This window comes from Haliaeetus leucocephalus, unplaced genomic scaffold, assembly GCF_000737465.1.
Source record: "Haliaeetus leucocephalus isolate CR32 unplaced genomic scaffold, Haliaeetus_leucocephalus-4.0 Scaffold626, whole genome shotgun sequence".
NCBI classification, from domain to species: domain Eukaryota; kingdom Metazoa; phylum Chordata; class Aves; order Accipitriformes; family Accipitridae; genus Haliaeetus; species Haliaeetus leucocephalus.
This window is the reverse complement of record NW_010973062.1, coordinates 2,552,168-2,575,900: the sequence shown is the minus strand read 5'-3', so window position 1 is coordinate 2,575,900 and position 23,733 is coordinate 2,552,168. Positions and strand designations below refer to the sequence as shown.

The 23,733-nt window shown below is 37.6% G+C and overlaps 1 protein-coding gene across 1 annotated transcript in view; it reads right to left on the bottom strand.

Moving 5' to 3' along the window:
- PCCA (propionyl CoA carboxylase, alpha polypeptide) overlaps window positions 1–23,733 on the bottom strand; it is a 295,541-nt gene that overhangs the window by 234,485 nt on the left and 37,323 nt on the right. Inside the window, exons 5-6 of the mRNA XM_010578343.1 lie at window positions 17,252–17,365; window positions 15,684–15,737 (exon numbers count right to left, since the gene is read on the bottom strand). Of these exons, the coding sequence (XP_010576645.1) occupies window positions 15,684–15,737; window positions 17,252–17,365 (168 nt within the window). The remainder of the gene's footprint in view (window positions 1–15,683; window positions 15,738–17,251; window positions 17,366–23,733) is intronic.

Sequence of the window (23,733 nt, the reverse complement as noted above, 5' to 3'; positions counted from 1 at the left end):
AACAGGCAAATCACCAGAAATAAGCAAAGCAAAAATACACTAGGAAACCAAATACAAATTTATTTTCAAGAGAATCTTTAGCTTCTTGCCATAGGAGCTGTTTGAACATCCCATCCCTTTAATTGTGGAGGCTACTTAAGAAATTCTGTCAGTCAGGACCAACACTGAAATACAACTATAGTAGTCCACTTTCAAAATTCTTGAAAACCCATTTAAGGATATCAGTAGGGGGTAAATTAAAGCTGTATGCATTAGGAAGCTAATAATTTGAAAAATGTACAGGGGCAATGAACCCTGAAGTTATCAAGCACTGAAATGACTAGAAAAGTGTTTTGTATAGTTGGAAGTAACTAAATACAATAAAGCTGTTGTAAAAAAAAAAATTTACAACTATAATCTACTACACAACCTAACATAATATTAACCTTTGAAGTGTAACAAAATCTTGTAGATAAAACATTAATTTCTTATCATACACACTTTTTGGTGTAGGTATAGTGGAGAGGCAAAGCTAGCCTATATGATAGCAGAACTCAGAGTGCCCTTTAGTCATTCTTCATAAACACTGTTACTTGAATATTCTTTTGTCAAATTTTAAATTTCATTGGACTCAAGTCTTCCACTCCAAGCATTTCTTGCACAAGAATTTCTCTAAGCATCTCCAAAAGGCTAGAACTTTCAGTGAAAAAATTAAGAGAAAGAACAGCTGTAATACTGTTTAAATTGTTATTTAAAATGAGGTGAAAAGGAGTTTCATATGGAAACTGGCAGACTGGAATCAACAACTCTCAAATCAGAATAGAAGCCGTGCTGTATCATGCTAAGCATGATATAAACAATACCTTTACCATTCTCATGAAAAAGTTACCCATATTTCAGTTCATAAGCCACTGAAAACCTCAATTTGCACAACCTTCTAAGGAATTTTGGAGACTCTGGCTGTCAGGTACTATGAAAACTCATTACAACCAGAGCACACTCCACACACTGGACACAGGACCCAAACAGGACTATCTGAAACTCCATGAGGGTGGAAGTAACTGAAAATAAGGCCACTTATCTCCTCAGCTCCCTATGCTTTCTAGATGAAAAAGCCAAGACATTCTTGAATATAGAAAGACAAGAAAGGAGGAGAACATGCAAGGAAGTAGCAAGACATGAGCTGAGCAGGAAGGGATCAAGATCAGCGAGATGTTTTGAGAAGAAATGCATCAACATGTATAAAATTTACAAATATGCTACACATGAAGAAAGTTTTCCAGCTAAATTAAATATACACGTGCCCAATGCAAGGCTTAAATATTGTCTGAAGCCAAACACTGAAGCATGAACACAAAGAAATACTGAGCCTCAGAGCAAGGCAAGAGTCCCATGGAAACAACCAAGCAACTATGTAATGCAAAACTGTGTCAATGCCTACACACAGGAAGACCCAAATGAAAGCAATCTTCATTTGGGCATTTCTACCTTTTGGGTAATCTGCTTTTCAAGAGCCTGATGTTATTTTAGCATGGTGGCTTTGAATTTAATACCATAAGATTAAGCACAGCTCGCCAGCAAGATGCCTTGTCCAAAGATCTGGGCAGGGAACTTATTCTTTCTAAATTCCAGCCAGAGCAAATTAAGCTGAACTCCTCTGGGTGGGACAGGTGGAAGCACCACCCTGCAGCACACCTGCTGCCTGCCTTTGAGAAGCAAATTTACACACTGGATTCCTGAGCAGCTCTTTTGTGCTAAGAAGAATGTTCTACATATACAGACATACATATACTTTCAGCTTTTGTACATGCAAAAGATCAGACAGTATTTGGGTAGCCCGCTACAAAGACAGACAGTCATTTGCCAAGAGGCCACAGCTGTATAATATGGCTGCTCTAGGAATTATTTATCTAGATTATTAAAACAGAATCCATGAATAAAAGTAAGTGTCTTACAAAATTGAAGTGTTTCAGTTGGGTACCACCTTAAAATAACATGTTCTTTCTGCAAGCAGAATAAAAATATGCACTGAAATAAAGTAAGATATTGCAGTACCCCTTACAAATGTTACTCTCTGGCTTCCTAGAAGATGCAGAAAGTCATGTATACTTACTGTCCTCCTAAAGACTAAAAAATTTTTAATCAAGTTTTGGGACACAAAAATTAATGTCTGAAGTACCCCATATGTCACAATACCTATTAGTTAAATTGAACAACTTGAGAAGTATCCTTTGAACATTGCAGCATGGGCTGCATCAGTGCTGAATTCACTAGGTGCCGGCTACCAAAAATCTCCTTGAAGACAGATATGGTTACAGACTACATTAATTTGGCTGACATTCCATAAAAAACCAATTCAAGATTTAGACTAAGAGAACAAACAACTCTCTCCCAAAAAAACCCAACACAATCAATGTGTTGGAACATCTTCTACATTTTCTAGTCAGATCCTGTTCCAAAGATCAAAGAATCATTAATCTATTCAGAGCTACCTTTGGTGCAGTAACAGCTTTGCCCGAGCATTCAGTTATAAGCCATTCCTACCAGATCACACACAGGTAGCTACAAACCACAACTCTTGCTCAATCACGAAAAGGATCAAAGCACCAAAAAGCCACAAGATCCAGACAGCAAACAGTTCACCTGCCTTTAAGAACTGCACGACCCTGCACACAACTACATACAGTAGACAGTGCCTTAGAGGACAACCTAATCTTAGATGACAAGGGCAGCGGCATATGCACACAAAAGCCACCATTTGTTTAGTTAGCCATCAGGAAGCACATTCAGCCAGGCAGCAGGAGGTCAGAGCTAGAGGACCTATTCAGTAGAGACTAAGCTCCCACCCCAGAAGCCTGTCCCTCCATAAATCTACAAGAGGGAATCTTAACTGAAACCACTCTTCACCCTTTCCCTATGTGATCCATTCAGAACCGGAGTCCTGCACTAAGACATGAAGCTGCAAATATTTTATGACAGTTGCTGCTGCAAAAAGAAACCAAAACCATTACAAGTTTAAAGTATAAAATGTTCTCCCCACTCTTGTGCAAGCTCCACTTGGGCATCCTCTTGATTGTTTTTTTGTTGGTCTCAGTGTCTCTTTTCCATGCTTAGCTATGAGTATCTCCAGCTTTTTGAGAGAGCAAAGAATATGCAAGCATCCTAACCACAAGGCAAAGTATCTGACACAAGTTTATCCAGGAAAAAAAACCCATAATTTTGCCCCGTTTTTTATTATGAGCCATGAAAAAAGTCTTGGCTTATAATCAAAAAATGTCTTTCCAACAACATCTATAGATATGTCACTACCTGTTAGCTGATAAACTACTAGTTGTTGTCTAGTCACAGTCTCCATCAACTGAGGTTCTGAATTACCACTTCAGACTCCTTCTACATGTTAGCACAGTGCTAAAGACATTGCTCTTCCCAGACAATCCAAGAAGTAGCTATTTTGCAAATTAACAATAGGAATTCCAAATTTGACCAAGGCAGCTATGAAAATATTTCTAGCGTGTGAAAAATATTCAAATGACTCTACTTTCTGCAAACATTCTCATTTAAATATATGCACCTAATGTTCAGATAGGCTAATAAAAGGGTTCACAAGTTCTTACACAATGAACTGGCAGGTTTTATTCACAAGAATGTTCTGGAATATCTTTTGCTGTTTTTCCCCCATTCTAAATGTTTAATGCATTCCCCATCCCCAAACTGTATAATAAGTAGCTTGAATATAAACAGTGTTCACAATACCTTAGAGAGAGAGTGGGAAAGAGTAAGCACCAGCGCTCTTTTGCTAGAGTTCTGAAGAACATGTCAGTATGATCCTAACGGGCATCTGGAATAAAAATGCTTAGTTGTCCGTGTACATATGTAAATTTAGCAATACCTATCCTTTCGGACAGAAAATATATGCAGGACTCTTTACAAAGGAAAGTATAATTTCACAGTATAAGTTTCCACATAGTGCTCTGAAAATAGTCAGAGTAGCTTGGAAAAAGCAGAAATATCACTCCATCAAGAATACATTTAGTTAATCATATGGTTTTATTACCAAACTAAGCTGTTGCCACATGAAAGCATCAATTTTCCCCCAAAAGCTAGCAACCTTTGTCTTGCATCTCAATTGCCAACCACAAAGCTGCTGCATCCCAACACACATATATTTGCCATTACAGCAGTGAACCACACACATCTTCAAGCCAAGACAAGTCAGTAACAGATGAGGCAAAGGAAAGAAAAAAGGATGAGGGCAAATATTCAGAGATCCCTATCATCATAATCTGATAGCAGGAAACTGTACAGCCCATAAGATCATTTGTTTCTAGGACATACTGCACAAGTATTACTTTCCTGTGCCACCTCTGAATGAGTAACCTGGTTGGGATGTCTATCTAATGTACCGCATTCTCTGATTAAAAGAAGGCCTGCCAAGAGAGGAATTTTGAGGAGAAGGACCGTGAAGGTAGTTACAACGAAAGAGGGGTTTGACAGTAAAACCTACCTGAAGTAACCTTTCTAGGCATCATCTCTGCATTTTCCTGCTGCTCCATGCATTACTAATCAGTGACCCAGCGGAAACTTCAGCACCCATTGAAAAGCCTGGCAGGGTATTTGGCTTTCAATTCTTCTACTCAGTTTATTCCCAACACAAGTATATTCATCAGGCTTAGAAACAACTCTTGAACAAGGGCAGCCACTCAGCAATGAAATGTAAATTACTGACATGTGCTAAAACCTGGACTTGCCACTGCTAATGAGCACATTAAAGGAAAAAAGCTCACTAGATATTACTGCAACCTTGTCACTTAACCCTGTGTGTACTGAAAGCTGCAATTTAGCATCAATTAAAGAACCCATCTCTAAACAGTGAGACACTGTTCAGCAGGTGTATGCTTCCTACACAATTCTGATGTAAAAATTATGAAGATGGACAAACATGTGAAACACCCAATCAGAAATGCGTGCACACTGATAGCAGCCTTATTTTTAATCTAAGTTTCACAAAACTGTCCAAAAGATCAGTTAAAAAAAAAAAAAAAAAATCATACACACATCCCAACATACCTAAATCTCTAAGTTTAAAAAAATTAACAGTGTCAAATCTTAGGTTATAAAATAAAACGTGATTTGCTATCAACAAGCCCCAAGGTTAGAAGTCAACTTGTAGCAACTTTTCCCTTCCTGTTATACTCACAGGGGGGTGCAGATCCTGAGAAAAATCTTCTCCAAACAGTAGTGTCCTGCAGAGTCAGGGAAAACAGCACCTTTGCCTTGATAGCATCTGTGCAATGTAAGTCCCACCAAACATACAGTCACTCCAAATTTCAAATCTTTTAATAATTCAGACTAGCAATGCTACAAGAAACAACTGTAAACTTACGTGCTGGAGAAGGAGGAGAGACAATGTTTGGTGAAAACCATTTCCCCCAACCCCTTTGTGTTTTGGGGGATGAAGGAAATTATTTAAAGATTATTTGGTTAATTAAGTTCTTGAAATACTTCTATTACATAACATTTTTAATAAGCATATATAATAAACAGAAGTCACACAGAACTGATTTTCAAAACCTAAATCAAGTACCTAAATCAGCCTAAATTAAGCATCTTGACGGTTCTGTCAAATACTAATTCAGCTATAAACAGGTTAAAAGGTTATCACTTTCAGTTGCTTATTTTCTCCTCTTATTCCCTATAACCCACTCCTAACCTACCACCCCTTTGAGTTTGCCTCCATTTCAAGTCAGGCAGAAACTCCTTAACTTGATTCTGCCAGAATCATCTGTATTAGCTTAAAGACTTTAATAGGGGAGTTGGGAGCAGGGGTGAGGTTATGTGTTTAAACAAAGATAATTTTAACAGAACAGGGCTACGGAATGACCACACATACCGTCATTCCAGCACATCCAAGGAGGGCAATAACCCCTCATGGGCACAGACAGCAACAAACCACTGGGAGCAGTAATCTCTTCAGGCAGCTTGGTGACAGTCAGAGCAGCAGTCTGACCACAGGCTAGTAACCTGATCTTCAGGAGCTGAACATATGGGTCGGCATTCAGGGAGCAAGTGAGAAGCAGATGCTAGGTTCTACACAAAACACATCACCTTACTTTAGGAAATAAATTTTAGTATTTGTGTTAATTCAAAACTTCATTGCTGAAGACAATCCAACTGCCAAGTATTTTAACTATTTTCCCCAAAAATACATGCGTAACAACTCTAGCAGGAATTGTTCAGTCAACCCAGTACTCTTAAGTTATCAGTGTTATTGATCACTATCATTCAGTCTGAAATAGAAATGAATGAAACATGCTGTGCAAATAGACAAAGCTGATTTGTAAGCCAACCTTCAAATAGAATTAAATATAAAATGAAAAGGCAAGTGCATTCATAATAATGAGTAGGAAGTCTTTTAAAGTTCCAGGGAATTATTTAAAAGATTTGCAAAATAAACCACTAAACACAATCGGGCAGCTGCAAGTAATCTATTAAATTCTTACCCTTACCTGGGAGCCATCATTCCTGTTGCATTGGCTGAAGGCCTTCACTGACAAAAATAGACAAACCAGGTAAGTTACTATCAAATAGTGCTTATGTTGGTACGTGTTCATAGATTTTGTTTGTTTGTTTGAGCGTCTCTCCTATGAGGAAATGCTGAGAGAGCTGGGACTGTTCAGCCTGGAGAAGAGGAGGCTCAGGGGGATCTCATCAATGTATTTAAATACCTGAAGGGAGGGTGCAAAGAAGACAGAGCCAGGCTCTGCTCAGTGGTGTCCAGGGACAGGACAATGGCAATGGGCACAAACTGAAACATGGGAGGTTCCCTTTGAACATCAGGAAACACTGGGGTTTTTTTATTGTGAGGGTGGCCAAGCACTGGCTCAGGTTGCCCAGGGAGGTTGTGGAGTCTCCATCCTTGGACACAGTCAAAAGCCAACTAGCCATGGTCCTGGCTGGCCCTGGGTGGCCCTGCTTGAGCAGAGGGATTGGACCAGATGACCTCCAGAGGTCCCTTCCAACCTCAAGCATTCTGTGAAATAAAGATTGTATTTGATATCTAAAGCAGAAATCAGGTCCAACTGCATTATGCATTCTACAACCACACAGTAAAAATATGCAACCAGCCTGTAGATACTGTAACAGAGCAGAAGATACTAACTGAATGGCTAAGAAGTTATCAAGTGACATTAAACAGTTTAAATACGGCAAAACTTTAACTCTGACATGCTTGAACATAGCTTGCCCTGTATCCTTTACAGCTTCCACTGCTGCTATAACTGGTGGATCTATGCAACAGTAAAAAATCAAATTGAACTTTTCCCGTGTTTCAATGCACTTGCAGTAACCAACCATATCTGGCATATTAGCAGCAATCCCCTCAAGATGCAGAGGTAACTGGAACAGTTCTCAGAGACCAGAGAAAACAATGACCCCAGAAAGGCTAGATGACAACCTCCTCCCCAGGAAGCAACTCTGAAACGAGTGAATCCACAAGTGATATACTGAACAAACAAGTAGGTTAAGTCTTGTTGCTGTAGAAACTATTCAGAATATTTGAGCACTTTACAGAAGCAACATAACATACTGTACTGGCATTAAATACCTATAGAAAAGTTTTAATCAAGACAGATACAACAATAATAAAAGGAACCAAGCTGCAGCATAAAATAAACCCTAAGTTTACAGAGCTTTAAGGTGAAGTTCTAATAATCCAACATGATCTTAAGTATTATCTTCAAGAAAATACTTCCTGAAGTAAGATTACAGTCAAAATACATGCTTTGAAAAACAAACCCCCCCCCCCCCCCCCAAGAGTCTGCCCAGTCCAGGATAATAGGTGATCTTTAGAAGCATGTTAATCAAAAACCTTTCAGCTAACATCTTTTTCCACAGCTAATATAAAAATCGCTCAAATGCCTTTGAAAGAGTTGCCAGTCATGATTCTCCCTTCACGAAGCTCATTCCTGGTCTCAGTAAATCTATTAGGGGTCAAGTATCAGAATGTGATCTACTTTCTGATGCTTTCAGGAGACATTACTCCCCTAAAACTCAAACCAGAAAAACCAGCTAAAGGAGGGTGTGAGTTCAGAATGAAGACTCAGGAGGGCATCTTCATTCTTAGAGAGGAAGACACAAATACATAGTATCACTTATTGCAACTTATAAGTGTCTTCAAGCTAAACACATTCTACAAGTAAACAGAGAAACCTTTCCCCTTCCCTCAAAAGTGATTACCTCCTAGCCTAGAAAGACATTTAGTATGTTCATATCCCTCCTCATGTAACACATCAATATCAATAACAAAAGCCCTTGTGTATGAAGATTTAAGAAGATATCTTTCTTGGCTAGTAAAGAGTAACTTCAGTAGACAGATTTTGGTTCATAGCTTGCTGCAATTAGTTTTCAACTACAGAAGAGAAAAGAGGAGAAAATAGAACTGGGAGAGGGAAAATGGTTCTATCACACATATCATCACTTCAATATATTTCAACTTTGTAGTAGTACACAAAAAAATCCATCCCACCACTAAGTTGCATTCATCTTTAAAGTCAGAATTAATTTTCTTGATATGCATATTTTAGGAAGAATATATAGAAAACCTTCAGCATTCAATCTGCAATGTAAAACTACTGAACACAGATCATCCATCACTATAAAATACATTCTTTCTTAAAATGTAGGCAGAAAACAGAAGTGATTATTAGAGAGGCATTGTTTTTGTTGACTTCTAAGCTGAAGCTTCATCTGCCTTGCCACAAAAGTAAATTAAAATCCACAAGGCAACAAGAGTTCTTATTTCAAAGATATATCATCTTTTAACTGTTCGGGTCTAATCCAACTCCATTGGTATCAATGGGGCATTTAAAACTGATTTGGAAACAGAGAAGGAAATCACATTTTCAAGGTTACCACACTAGCTTACATCAATTATACTAGAATAGGTCAAATTAACAAATCACCTTAGCTCAGAATGGACAGAGTTTGCCATAACCAGACAAGCTTGTCTGCATGGCTGCAAATCAATAGTAGAATAAAAAGGCAGAAAGTGAAAGGAAACAGTATTACCTATGTAAAAAAAGAATTACTATCATTAAGCTTGCAAGCCTTCTGTTATTGCAATGAGGGAAAACACAGGTATATACAGTTGTTAATATAATTGCAATTGTGGAAACAGAGCAAGAAGTTTTTATTCTCACAACCAGACATGGCAACAGTGAAAAAAAGAAGACAGAACAAAGCATTTCAGAAGCAACGTGAAGGATTCCTGTAAGCCTGGAAATAAGTGCTATTGCAGTGACACTGCATGTCAAGAAATAATGAATTTTTACAAATCAGGATTCCACAAATCCATTCATCTGCAGAACCACACACCCTAATAAGCGTGCCAAAGTGCTGCTGTTGAAAGGCATCTCATGGGAAGTATTAAATGACTTATGATAGTCCAGATAGGCAAAAATCACTCTAATATATTCTTTAATCACATGCACAGCATTAAATCATTCCAGAAGTCATGCAAGCCCACAGTTCATCCACTGAGAGTCTCAAGTTGCCAGACATTACTATTTAAATCAAGAGGTTTCATGTTTGTGTTTTTTCTGAGAACAGTTGCACATGTTAAAGCTTTCAACCTAAGCCACTTTAAGAAAATACGTAGCTTTAAAAGAAACACAAGTTACAAATAAAGGCTTACTCTAACTGAAAAACAAATACAAATAGGTCAAGACTGCCATGTCAGAGGAAGTTCCCTAATCAGAAGATCAAGAAAAAACACAGTAAGATTATGGAGTTTAGGCAAAAGAATCAAAAGGACGGAGAGCATTTTTGTCACAAACAACACAAATCTTTGGCAAAACACTACCACATGTCTTTAAATACATGCATATAGGTTATACACATGTATATCCACAAGACCTGTGGATATGTACACTGAGACTTTTTTTTTTCCTTAGTTTACACGTAAGCCTGCACTTGAAAAAAGTACTCTAGCTATATACAGCAGTTGCTCAAGATACAGATTTGGAAGTTGTAATAGAGTAGAACTGGCATCAATTTGTTCTGTAGCGTTGGCAATCTTAAACAGGACACTGATGGCACAATGTAACCCATCATATGCTTTTAGCAAAGGTCTATGAAGTTTTCTACAGTAAAGGAATAATACAGTCTTCCTACTTTCACAATAGGAAGTGCCTAAGCAGATAGTTCAGATGACCCAATTTCATTTTCCTAGCTCACATGCACTAGCAGAGGACTAGTAATGTCTGACAAATACTGCCCATGATTTAATATGTGCACTATTTGTCCCTCCCATGGATTTCACACAACCTGATACTGAAGATGATTTAATTTTTTTTTCTGTGAAAAAAGTTTACTTGGGATTAAATACAAGAATACAAGTAACATTCAGAAGCATTCTGCCTCAGAACAGTAAGCAGTCACCCATCAACATTACAGGCTCATAGGCACAGCTTTTCTGGGGGGCAAATTGCTGATCTGTTGACCTAGATGAGTACATTGCCTCACCTTTATTACCCAGTAAGAGCATAGTCTCCAGTCTCCATCAGACAAAGCACCTTAAGCCATCACAGGCAGTGGTGGTAGGCACTTTGCTGCTTTGCTAGGCAATGACATACTATGCATTGCAGGACAGAGTAAGAAACCCACATTAACAGCTCTGTCTGCCCCACTCCTTGAAGGATACAATCTCTGTCATAAGCAGCTCCTTGACACCAAGCTTCCAAAGCTGCCTTTTTTCAACCACCACTTTGCAGTCTGGAAAGCACAAATGCTAACCAGTCACATGAATTGCCAGGTAGGAAGCCGATGCATGTGAGAACAGCATGAGAATCATACCAAATGCTTCTCAAAAATGTAACATCCATTGAATCATGATAAAGGAACTTCACAATTTGCTTACAAATAACAGCGCCGTGCACAACAATTGTAAGGAAATACTGCTGCCATTAAGACTTTACATTTTGAAGGGTGACAATCCCATAATTAGCTGTGCATAGGGCCATGGATCCACTTGCACAAAGTTCTTCACAGGTCAAACATTTGTCGCCTTACATAAGATGACATATGTTATTTTTTTCTACCTTTTCCATCTCAAACTTAACAGCCATTTACAAACATGTAATCAACCATTTCCATATATATTGTTTGCCCATTTATTTCAGACAATACATTGTTGGGTTTTTTTAATTCCACCAAGAATGTTAATCTAGCTTCAAAGGTAAAGAGAAATAGTGCTGGCTGCTTTGTTCTCCCCTTAGTCATGCCAAACAGTAGTTGCCAAAGAAGCACAAAAGATGTATAAAACCAGGTTCCACTAGGAACTCTGAAAAGGTCTATATCTTATTCCAAAATTGAATCGTTTTGTCCCACCCTGTTTACGGCTTCTGTTGCAAGGAGGGCATTTTGGCAGAAGGTAGTGGCTGGCTTTTTTTGCATCAAGAAACAGAGCATTAGGATAGTATTGTCAAGGCTGCATTCAAAAGAAGAATATTCCAGATAAAGGTTGCATTTATAACCTTAACTTATCATTTTGAGATTATTTTATGCACAAATTCCATAGGTTTCTTGGGGAAAATACACCACAATGCACCACCTATGAGCTCTATCATATACATACATACAAGAGACCAAAATACACTGAAGATACAAATCCTGCAAACTGGTATTTTTCATACTACACTTTGCAAAGGAATAGCATTCATTTAGCTGGTTTTTTTTAAAGCAGTAACTTCCCAGGGGACTTTTGTGGCAGAAGAGGAAGGGGAAGTTCACTTGTGTTTTTCTTTTAATTAAAAGGGGGGAAACCGATCCCATTATGAGCAACTGCAACACTGAGACACCATGCATCAAGGTTTAAGCTTCTAACCATTATCAGGAAGCAAGAACATATATAACCTCAACTACAGGAGTAAGACTCCTACTTGCTGCTAACATCAGCTAGACCACAGGAAGAAGCACTGACTCTGGAATAACGACCGTGCAACCCAGTCGCATGCTTGCTTTCTCTCACTCTTTCCTCCCCAATTCCCTTCCTCACCCGGGAAAGAAAAGGAGGAAATAGTCACTGGTACCACGGGCCAATCCCAAAGTATTTGACATGTGAAGAGACCTGACTCAGCACTCCCACCCCCCACCACAACAGCTGCCCTGGAGGTTTGCAAGGAAGGAAAGGAAAATGGCAATTTCAGAAAAGTGTATCTTCAACAAGAGCCCAACCAAAAGGCTCATCTTAAGTCTCAGGGCTTTCTCCTTGCCAAATTTCAAAGGCCTGCCACAGACAACTGAGGCAACAGAGATTCTCAGAACGGGTCTGCTTTAATTTTATATAATGGGAAACATCAAGCAAGCTAACCTATATACAGAGGTCACTAGCAAATTTTCCAAAATATAAAGGGACAAATTGTTCTTGTAGCTCTGATATTAGCAATTTTTTTTTTCAATGTGGCAATAGATTTTAACTGCACCTTCTGATTTATGTCAATACTGAATATTATAGAATTATTCCTTGAAGGAAGCAAACTACTTACATGCAAATATATTTGCATGCATAAAATACAAGTAACAACTTATGTACTGAATTTTACAACTTCAATGTACAGATCATTTTTATAAGGCACTGTAAGAGTTCCAAGCTGGATAGCTCAAATTTCTGAATGAAAAATCAGAATGCAAAGTAAGATTCTAAAGAACTACATTCACTCGCACAAACCCATGTTTTGTTATTCTACATAACAACTGATGTTATCAGCATTATCTTAAAAGTTTTTCAAGAGAGTTCATATTAAAATACAAATCTTTAAGAAATTCACCCTAGGGTTTAAGAAATCTTTGACAGACTCACTTGATATAAATGCCATGGATCCCTTTTCTGTCAGCCATCAATATAAATGTCATGGATCCCTCGTCTGTCAGCCATCAACAGCAACCAGAATAGATACACACGAAGAGGGGACTGAATGCACCAACTTTTTTATTGGATCACAATGAACAACATGCCAGATATTCACCCACTAATTGTTTTTTGGAAATTTTGTTTTGGAAACAACAGACCATTTACTTGGGCTCTCCCCCATTCTAAGAGAGAACAAAATTAAGTTTCTAAAGAAGAAAAAAATAAAGACTAGTAATTTTCAATACTCTAAATGTATCCATCAAATTCTTCCCAAGGACTGTCTGTATCTGTGTGCTATTCCATGAATCATTTAGGCAATAATGAACAAAAAGACATGCTTTTGTTCAAATCACGCACAGTGGGATTACATGTGAACTGACCCTCCATGTGTTAATTGAAGACAAAGCTTTGCTTTCAGCTCATTACCACTCTTACAGACAGATTGGCAAGTTAAAAAAGTTTAGTGTATTTCTCTGTTTCCGAATCTAGGTAGTTTGTTTTAAAAGTACAGATGCACACCAGGAAATAAACCCAGGTTTCACAAGTTTCATCACTACTTTCAGGGAAAAAGAACAAAATAGTGTATGTGCAAGGAAAGGAATAAGGAGAAAGAAAACGGAACAAAAACACATCTTTGGCAACTTCACAACAGTTTTGTAACATTTGTTACAGGCTTTAACAAAGAAAAGAAACAGAAGGCAAGTTTTCCTCCTAAATATATTAATCAGGGGGTCTTGAAAAAATATAAGCAGCCCTCAGTGAAAAGAAGACAGATCATTTCACCAATTCTCACTAGGGGTTTGATATTCTAGAGCCACTGACATGAAGGGAAGCATGATTAGGTCTTAACTGAGACTTTAAATAGTGCATTTCAGAAAGCAAAGTAGAACTACCTTGTTTTATTATATTTTTAGAGAACAGAACACACCAGGTTTCCAAAACATAATTAAAAGCTATTTTGAGACTATAGCACTAACCCAAACTTGAACATGCTTCTAGTCACCACATTATTTCAGGAATTCACTGTTCCAAGGCTTTGAGTGAAAAGATGAGAAATAGGAAGGGGGAGGGGATTTACAGGAATGTTTGTACTTCTTCCATTTCTGCTTAATCCTGCCAAAAGAAGTGTCCCAGATTGTCATGTCACCAATATTACAATTTACATCACCAAATAATAACCAGATTACTAGGAAATGTGCCCAGTTTAGAGTAATAGCTATCAAATTTCAAAGTTTGGCACCAAAATATAAAGCAAAATAGCATGAGCGAGCACTTCTGTTTCATTAATTTTTTTGTTATTAAAAAAAACAGCAATTGCCAACTAAAGCCAGTTATCCTACTGGTCTAATCCAATGGGAACACAGTTTGTTATAAATTAAGCCAGGAATCTTCCCTCTAAAAAGAGGCTCTGGTACATGAAGCAGAACAGTGATAAAAGAAAGCTGCTAAACTGCATGAAAATAACATGTAAGAGATTACCCCAGATTTGGTAAATCCTGGCAAACGCCAAGTGTTTAGAATTCCTTTCAACTTTAACATCACCACCACACAGCAACCAGCAGGATGCATTCAGCATCACAGAGAACCTGGACCTGTTTTTATCTGGGGACTTTTAAAAAAGCACAGCAACTGCAAAGTATAAAAAAATTGAGATTTCATTCCCAAATAGTCTCCTTAATGAGCAGGTGGTATTCTCTCACACCAAGTAACCAACTAAATAGTAACGGTCTGTATTACAATCAGAACTCAAGCCAAAAGAGACATAGTCAAGGAAGAGATGTGGAAGCAAGAGCTAGTCCACAAATGCTAAGAAAAAAAGAGCTATCATTTTACAGAATCACACTCCTCATCTGTGTTTTCTACTCTGAATCAAAAAGGTGAAAATTACTCTCAAAACCACCAACGAATTTATCTTACTGCCTGTAAAACAAGGTGTTTTTCAGCTATATGGTTCGATTACTCCATAACAAAGTTGGTAGCTGCAACACCTTTTCACTGGAAATTTCAGCAAAGTATGTGCTTTTCCTTATTCTCAACAAAACCAATAAACTGTGACACACAATCTGCAGTGACTACACATACTGCATCCACTCAGGACTTTGCTCAAACATTGTGCATGTAACTTTCTCCTAGCACTGTTTAAATTTATAATCAGCTGCATGAAAGTTTTTGGGAAAAAAAAAATCAGTAAAAAAAAGGCCACATATCAGTTTCTGTGAAGTACGAAAACCCCACTGAAGTAAAGAGGTTGTGAATAATAATTTTTATAAATTCAGACATGAAGTGAAAACAGCACCCTCTTGACTCTCTTTGGTCCTTTCAGAGAATGCAGTTCCACAATACATGACCACCAGCAGAGAAGCCAGTTTTTAAACAGCTTTCTATTCCCATCCTGAAAGTGCAGTTCAGCACCTTCTCAGGGCTGCTGATACAGCTGTTCACCAGCTGTGCTACGAATCACCAAAATGATCACTTAAAAACAGATACTGTTAACCTAGATCATTTCAGTGACCCAGTTTTACAGTACAGGCACAACTGAAAATGCCAAAAGGTTCTTACATCCTTGGTAAAGTTCTCACCAGCAGGCACCTCCCCTTCTCCCAAAAGAAAACACAGGCTGCAATTACACCCTCAAAATTCAAGAAATCCACATATACAGAAAGCACTCTGAAGTCTCCTATCTTAAGGTATCTTTTAGATCTACCTTGAACTGGTATCTTGATTTCCTCATATACCTTGGAATGAATATATGCCACCTAGTGCATCATTCACAGCCAAGCAAATAGAAATAACTTACCAAACGCCTCGCAAATTCTTTATTTTCTGAGAGAAATCCATATCCTGGGTGTACCTTGGGAAAAAAAAAAAAGTTTCAAGCTGATTGAGTTCCGAAGCCAGACACCAAATTCCCTGCAGCCTTTCAGATTCTGGGCAATGTGAAGTAGACCACTAAGCATTTGAATTAGTTGAATACCTTAAGAAACCGTCTTAACACACTGATTTATCTGTCTTAAGTCAAGCTGTAAAGACTCACTGGTTGAACTGCTATTTCTGAAACACATATTCCTTACTTAACGAGGAAGAAAGGTGCTGTTTGGAGAGCAATGGACACACTCCCTTTGGTGTTTTGCCTTCTGCTCTAACTCTATTTTGCCACGTTTATCTCATTCCACATATATGCTCAAACTCTTCACAATAACCAGTACAAAGTATTCCTCATCCCAAAATATTTCTAGTACTGATCACAACAGTGGTCTTAAGGTCCACAGCCATAAGCCTCCTCTACCTCTAGCGACCCTTGCTGGAGAACATAGTTTACTGTCTCATTAGTCTAAACCATGCATCCTTATGTGCCTAGTTTGCTATTTACACCCCAATATACACCCAGCATAATTACTTGAGAGGAGTGCGAGAAAGAGTTTTCATTTTACTTTTTGCAGTTCACATAAGGTTCTTGATCCAATATACTCTGAGAGACAAAGTATAAGCCATTTTTTTCCCCTCTTTTAAAGAGCCTGAACAACTGGGTTCCATATTCAGAAACTCAGAGGGAACAAAATAGTTTTTTCTTTATATGAAAGTTTTCGGCCCCTGAAAGCACTATAGGAAAACATCATCTTTGAAAGAAATTACAATGCTGATCCAAACTGTTCCAGGGTAATTAGTGTTGCTCATATACACCCATCAAATTTTATTTTAATAAATGCTTTGTGTACAGTAGCTCTGAATAATACATTTATTTCACTGACAGAACAAAGAACATTAGGCATGTGAACATGACTACACATTAGTTTTTCCAACCAATTCCTGCTAAGCTTTGAATCTCTGGCCAGTCTGGAGGGAGAAAAGCAGAATAGCCATATTTACACATATAAGCTAATATGCATTTTGTAAACATTCTGAAATAAAAATAATTATGGGACGCACCATTTACCTTACCTTCCTACAGATAACATTTCTATAATTTAGAAAGTGATTCAAACTAAGTTTAAGCAAAAGCCTTTTTGGACACACTTTGTAAAACGTTCAAAAAAGCCATTATGGCATATAAAGGGTTAGTGCTCAAAACTAATTGGGATTTTTTTTTTCCCCCAGCAAATTTGGAAATGAACTGAAGCTGCTCCCTGGTGTGAAAGCTGAATCCAGCAGCCACCTGCAGGATCAGCGACCAGCACTGCCAGATGCTACAAAGCCTTTGATTTCCAGTAGCGATTTCAGACACATTTAACTCATGTGACATGAACTAACTGGAATAGCATATTCAATCACTTCCCCCCCACACCTTTAAAAAAAAAAATACAAACTCTGGCTTTTCTGCTTTCTATATATGAAACAGCTGCAGCAGATAGACTCATTCAGACTCACAGCTTGGGCCCTGGTTTTCTTAATGACTTCCATGATGGCATCCATGTTGAGGTAGCTTTTGCTGGTGGGAGCTGGGCCAACACAGACAGCTTCGTCCGCCATTTTCACATGAACCTGAAGAGGCAATATTCTGCATTAACAGATGCTCCCAGCGAAAATAATTACCATCACCCTGAAATATGCACACAAATCTGATTGTTTCAGAGGTAATTTACATACTATAACCACTCTAAAATACATACTGAAATTACCAACATTGACATACAAGAACTCACACAATAACATTAAATCTCATTTCATTTAACTCCGAGCTTAAGTCAGTGTCAAAATGTTTTATTATTCCAATAAATTATTTTGAATTTGATTAAATAAAATCATGACAAATACAATTTCAGCTTCCTATACTGATCATCTATATGTAAATTCAGACTAAAAACTACTTTGTTACATGTAACCAGGGTAGTCTAATATCTTAATACTTAATAACAAACATTCATGACCAGTTCTAAGCAGGCTCCCCAGGAAGTTGGGGATAATTAGAGTGAATTGAATGAAGGGATGCAGTGAGTGTCCCTGCACAGCATCAGGTCAGCACCATGCACAAATTAAAGCCTATGACTAAAGAGTTCAATATCACTACACGTGAACCAGAAAATCTTGAGAATTATTTAAGCAGGCTCATGTTTGATTCCTAATCCATTGTATCCTCATTTATATGCATTTGCCAAACATTTTTTAGTCAAATTTGAACTATACAAAAGGGACGAGCACTTCCAACAGTTTGCCGGGAATAATAAAATAGCTAGGTTTGAAGTTAGAAGTTAGGTTTAAAGTTAGAAGTCTACTTACAACTCATATGCATGCTTACCTTGAAGAAAAAGTTACAAAAGTTTAGATTAGTTTTCAACATGTTTTCAGAGTTCAGAATACTTTTCCTTTAAAGATACAGACAGACCCGAGAAACAAATCAATCATTTTTTCCTCATTCTGCTCTCCTTTTGTGAGATCCCTTTCAGTATGTATTTAAGAAAGCATGACATTGCTTAAACTGTGTAAGATTATATTACCTATGTGTCAGTAAGACTTGTTTATACTGACAGTTTGACATTTCCAATGCTTACCAATTTTAAAAGTTAGTTTTATTAAATATTTAATATCATCTTCAGCATTTGAAACTGAGAATACACTGTTTAAAAGGGGTGTTCTTTTAGAAAACGAGTATTCACATACGTGAAATTTAAAATATTTTAGTTTATGAACACGGAATTTTGTTCTTTGTGAAAACTAATTTTATTTGCAAGTAACATGAAGGCTGTCAAGTATGACAAGCTAAGGTTAGAAGTAATGTATCCACTGGCTCATATATATATACACACTATATACTACTGGCTCATTCAGAAGAAACAAGGCCAGAAAAAAAAAATCATCTAGAAACAGTGGCCAGCAGTAATAAACAATATTTTGAATAATACAATGAGAAATAAATATACAGGTAAGTATATCAAACATGTATAAGAAACACAGGAGTCACTTATTAAGCATTTTACTTTTTTCTTCATTTTTATTGACATTTTTCTGAACCGTGCAAAAGTTAATCCTATCACCGGGAAGGAACATTAACTTGCCCCCCAATTCCAAGTTTCCTTCTGGGGCCATCTCTTAAATAGCTCTGAATTTGCTGTATACTCGAGTATATGAGAGTTCGCATAACCCCCTGGAATCGCCACATTTCACATTTCAATTATTGCTTCTGTAAAGTCACAACGGTTTTATTTTACCACTACAGCATTAGCCTCACATTAAAAACAAAGCAAAACCTAAAAGCCCTAAGCACTAGCACAGACAATCATGCAGCAGGATTTTAATGCTTTTTAGTAAGTACACCTCAGCAACTTAAGTCAGTAATCTATTTTGATCAAATGCTATCAAGATTAGCCTGTCTGTCATCCTTCCTGGAGCACTAAGTACAAGAAACAGCATGGCCCTTGGACATCTTTATTTGCACAATCGATTTATATACTTAAAGTTGTTGTTTTGAATTCCAACATGGTTTACATGTCTAAAACAGAGTTATTCAAGCTTAAGCATAGTTAAGCATGTATGTTTTACAAAACCAAAAGCTTCCTTATAGAAAAGGACTAACTTAATATAGTTAGTTATTTTTAGGTATCAAGAAAAAAAACCCACACACGTCTCACACTGAGACACCAACAGTCCACTAGTACCAGAAGTAGCCATAGAAGATACTGCAAAACCACTGGGTTTATACATATAAACAGTCTTGTGCGCTTTTCCCACGCCATTTTCTCCTCCCTTCTGAAATGTTTCATTGTTACTTCAACTCTTTAGAGTTTTGACTCTTTCTGTCCCACGTTGCCCTGTAATCTGGCAAATCCATTTCTTCTTGTTTACCTTACTGCAAGTTGTTTGTGCCTTCTCTAATTCAGTGCCAGTTCAGCCTTGCATACACCCTAATATACCACACATGGATATAACAAAACAGCAAAACAGCAGCCATATCACGTTCATGTTACCTGATACACTGCCACAGAGCACCAAGCAAATCTCTCGAGGACAAGAAAGAAGTCTCCATTCCTCCCCACTAGTTCAAAACCTCCATATTTTCAGGTTCCAGTGGCAGCTCTTCAATCTATGGATCCTTCTCATATCTACTTTTTTATAAATATAATTAAACCAGTCCACATATAATCTGGAAATAGAGATGTTTCTTCTTAGTGATTCATGATGACAATTCCCCTCTCTAAGCATTGAATCTCTTTCACAATGCACTGTAGTTCATGCAGAATACTCCAAATACCATAACACAAATACACTGCAGAATTTACAGTAGAGTATATAGAAACATAATTACACTAACCATTATTACTAGCAAACATTATAACAAAAGCCATCATCTGAATCTACATGACAGCTGAAACTCAGCTTACTACCAAGTGGCACACAATTCACACAGTAATTCACTAAGCCTTTTCTTCTGCAGAAGCTGACTTATAATGCAGTATTTCTAGACAGTCCAAAGAATCTAGTAACTCCGCTTCCTCAAGCACTACAAGTTTCAAATACATTTATTTTCAAATTCAAGGGTTGCTTAAGTGCTTAAATCACACAATGCTAGGTACTCAAACCTTGTCCCTAACTCACCACAGCTAAAACTTCAGAACTTCTCCCTTCTCTGTTTTATTTTACAAAAACAATGTCAACAAAACAAAGCAGCAAGTCCCAGGAGTTTCTTGAAGGAATGCAATTCCTTCATAAATGTTGGAATTGACCCTGCAATCTCAAGCATGAATGGATAACAACAAAGGCTGGAAAAGCAGACAAACCTTAAAGTGCTTAATGGTTTATACTGCAAGTTTTAATCATATTGGGCTACCTGTGCCTCAAAAGATACATTTCAAGCAGCTACAAGGACCTGTTATGTTAGAGAATAAAAACAACTAGAAATCATGAAAAGACACAGCTTATTTGTGTAAAAGCAGTTTAATTTCTGTAAAGGTTGTATATTTGAAGTGGTGTCTTTCATAAGGGCTAATTATATTGCAGCAACAACAGAAATAAGACAAGAGATTCACCATCATTTTACAGAACCTCCACCTAATTCAAAAACTACAGACTAAATTTGTCATCTGAATCTGTGTATAGGTTTCTTACACCTTTGGAAATCCAAACCCAAATCAGTCACAAACACGCAACCAGCCCATTACAGCCTCTTCGGCTCTGCTTCTATGACAAATAAGCTACTATAAGACTCTGGATTTAACAAGGAGTCCTAGCAGAAGAACATTAGAATGAATACTCTTAAATAGTGTAACTACTTTTGGATTAAGGTACAAAGACAGCTGGACACAATTTGAAGTACAACAATGATTTTATTGCACAATTCTTCATGACCACATACAGATAACAAGAACTAGCTCAAGTCCAACAAGCTTATTAATTCAGAAGCAAACCACACAAAAATGGCCACCTGTTTCCAAAGGCAGTTTAGGTCCAGGAGCCACCTTCACGGCAAGGTACCTAAACCAGTAAATCCTGCCAGATCTTTACACAGGAACAGCTTTGTGTTTCTTCACTGCATTTCCAGCAAATAGGCGCGTAAAGCAAGGAGTCCATCAGGGCTGATTAGCCAGCCATTTTCGGCCTGGACTGATTCCAAGCACTGCTCCAGGCTCCAGCAGCTCTCAGGGTGCAGAGTGCAGTAAGGAGTAACAACAGTAGCAGTGATTGGTTTTGGAGATCCTTCTTCTACATCATGTTTCAGTATTTCAGGAGGATTTATAAACCAGGTTTGGTGCCAGAGCATGGCATCATATCCCAGAAGAGAAATATGCCCATAACCCAAAATTTTGGATATAAGCACCACAAAAATACTCAATATCTGCTTTACAGGAGATAACCCAATTTAGAAGGACTGCACTGAATCAGAGCTAGTAAGTACCCAAATTACCTAGATTTTGTTAGCTCTCCTTTACCCTGGAGGGTGGCACATGTACTAATTTGACAGCAGCATGCTCTCTTGCCCAGCCATACTCTGAATTTACTGAATTATCCCCTTAATCAAACCTGTATCTCAAATAATAATCACTGAGAGATCAAAATGAATAGCTTACTACCTAAAATATACATAGCACTCCTAGAGATGTTCTGTTTAACACAGCAGAATCAAGGTAACCTTCTCCAGGAGTTATTCAACTGCTCTGGATTGCTAGTTGAAATCTATATTATAAACAAGTCACATTTATGCATGCCCCTAAACATTTAAACACAGAAAAGTTTTCTTGGTGTAGAAGTAGAATGTCTGAAAAATTATTTTAAGGCAAAGAACTAAAACACTTATTTTCAGTGCATATGCAATGTATAAAACAATCAAAAACACTAAGATAATCTACAGATCCCTAGCATTATAATTATTCAGCGACTCCAGAGTTTTTTACCTTCTTATGGATCCGATTCATGACAGAAGTACTTTTCTCCCCAATTTGTTTTATAGGGATTCTCATCTACTAATTCCAAAAAGTAAAGGCTGACTTTGTCATGAGAGCCAACAGAGGAACAAAACAAACAAACAAACAAAAAAATCTCTACACGTGTTTCCTAACAGAGTGCTTAGTATCACCTGCATATTTTCCACAGATGATTTTATTATACTTCACCAGTTTCTGATGTTTATCATGTGACAGATGCCATTTGCTTCAGTGTAAATGCCTAATTAACACATATACACACACACGCTCACTCCCCCCACTCCTATATCTCTGAGGAGGTGAATGTCTGGGATTCCCCAGTGTCCCAGTTTTTCCGATCAGGCCACCCTACGCATCCCCAGGTCTCAACGCAAGTTGATATTCATGCAGCAGAGACAGTTATACTGAGTTGCAGGATGCATTTTTCCCCAAATTCTTCTGTAGTGTTTCAGAATTTATATATAGGGAAACTGTTATATCTGCATATACAGTGTTAATCAAATCTAAGAAGCAATTTAAAAAAACTCAGTTAGGAGAACACTTCTGTTTGGTACACTAGATAAGATCTCGAGCATTGTTTAGACAAAGAAATCTAATCAAACAAGTCATTCTCCTTTTATAGCTCAAATCAATATTACACATTGGAACAACATCCGTTGGTGTAAGTGGATTCACTTAATTGGCCCAAACTGCATAATACCGCTCAGCAAGACAAATCACAATTAGCTCAACCCATAAAATAGGGCTAATGAGTAAATCCTTTGTAAGGTAGCTAAAAAAACCAACCACCTCGAATCTTGTCAGCACCACTGCCAAAAGAGACAGACAAAACAGAACAAAAAGCTTATGGCATTGAACAGTCTTGAATTTAAAAAAAAAAAAAAAAAAAAAATCAAATGGATGCAAAAAAGGTTCAAACTTACTGCTTTGCCAAAAACACATCTTTCATCTGACCTGTGTCTTTAGCAGCTTCACACTAAAATACGCACACCAATAATACAATAAAACTGTGCACATAGTGAGTGTGCAGTATTCATACAGCCTTTAAAGTGGTATCTGCAAAGAAATACTGCCACATGATTACAGCATTTAACCCTAAAATGAAATAATGGAAACATTTCTAAACCATATGAAAAGCAGAACCATGAAAGCCATAAATAGCATAACTATCCCATATTTTGCCCATTTATTTTTAGTCAGCATTTCAAAAACCTAAATAAAAATTTATGCAAATAAACAAGTCAACCTACAGAGTAAGCATAAGTAGATTTCTCTGCAAGCCTATTTTAAAACTTGTATTTTTTTAATTTGATGGCCCACAAATAGCTAGGTGGGGACTAAGGTAAAACAATTCTTCAGTGGCCTTCAAACATTTGGTTTGGTGAAGGGTATTTACTTACGGTCCCCTCTGAGTCTACAATGACTCTCAAAACAGCCCATCCGTTTGCATCTGCAGGATTAGATCCTGGGTTAGCAGACACAAGCCAAGGCGGGGGC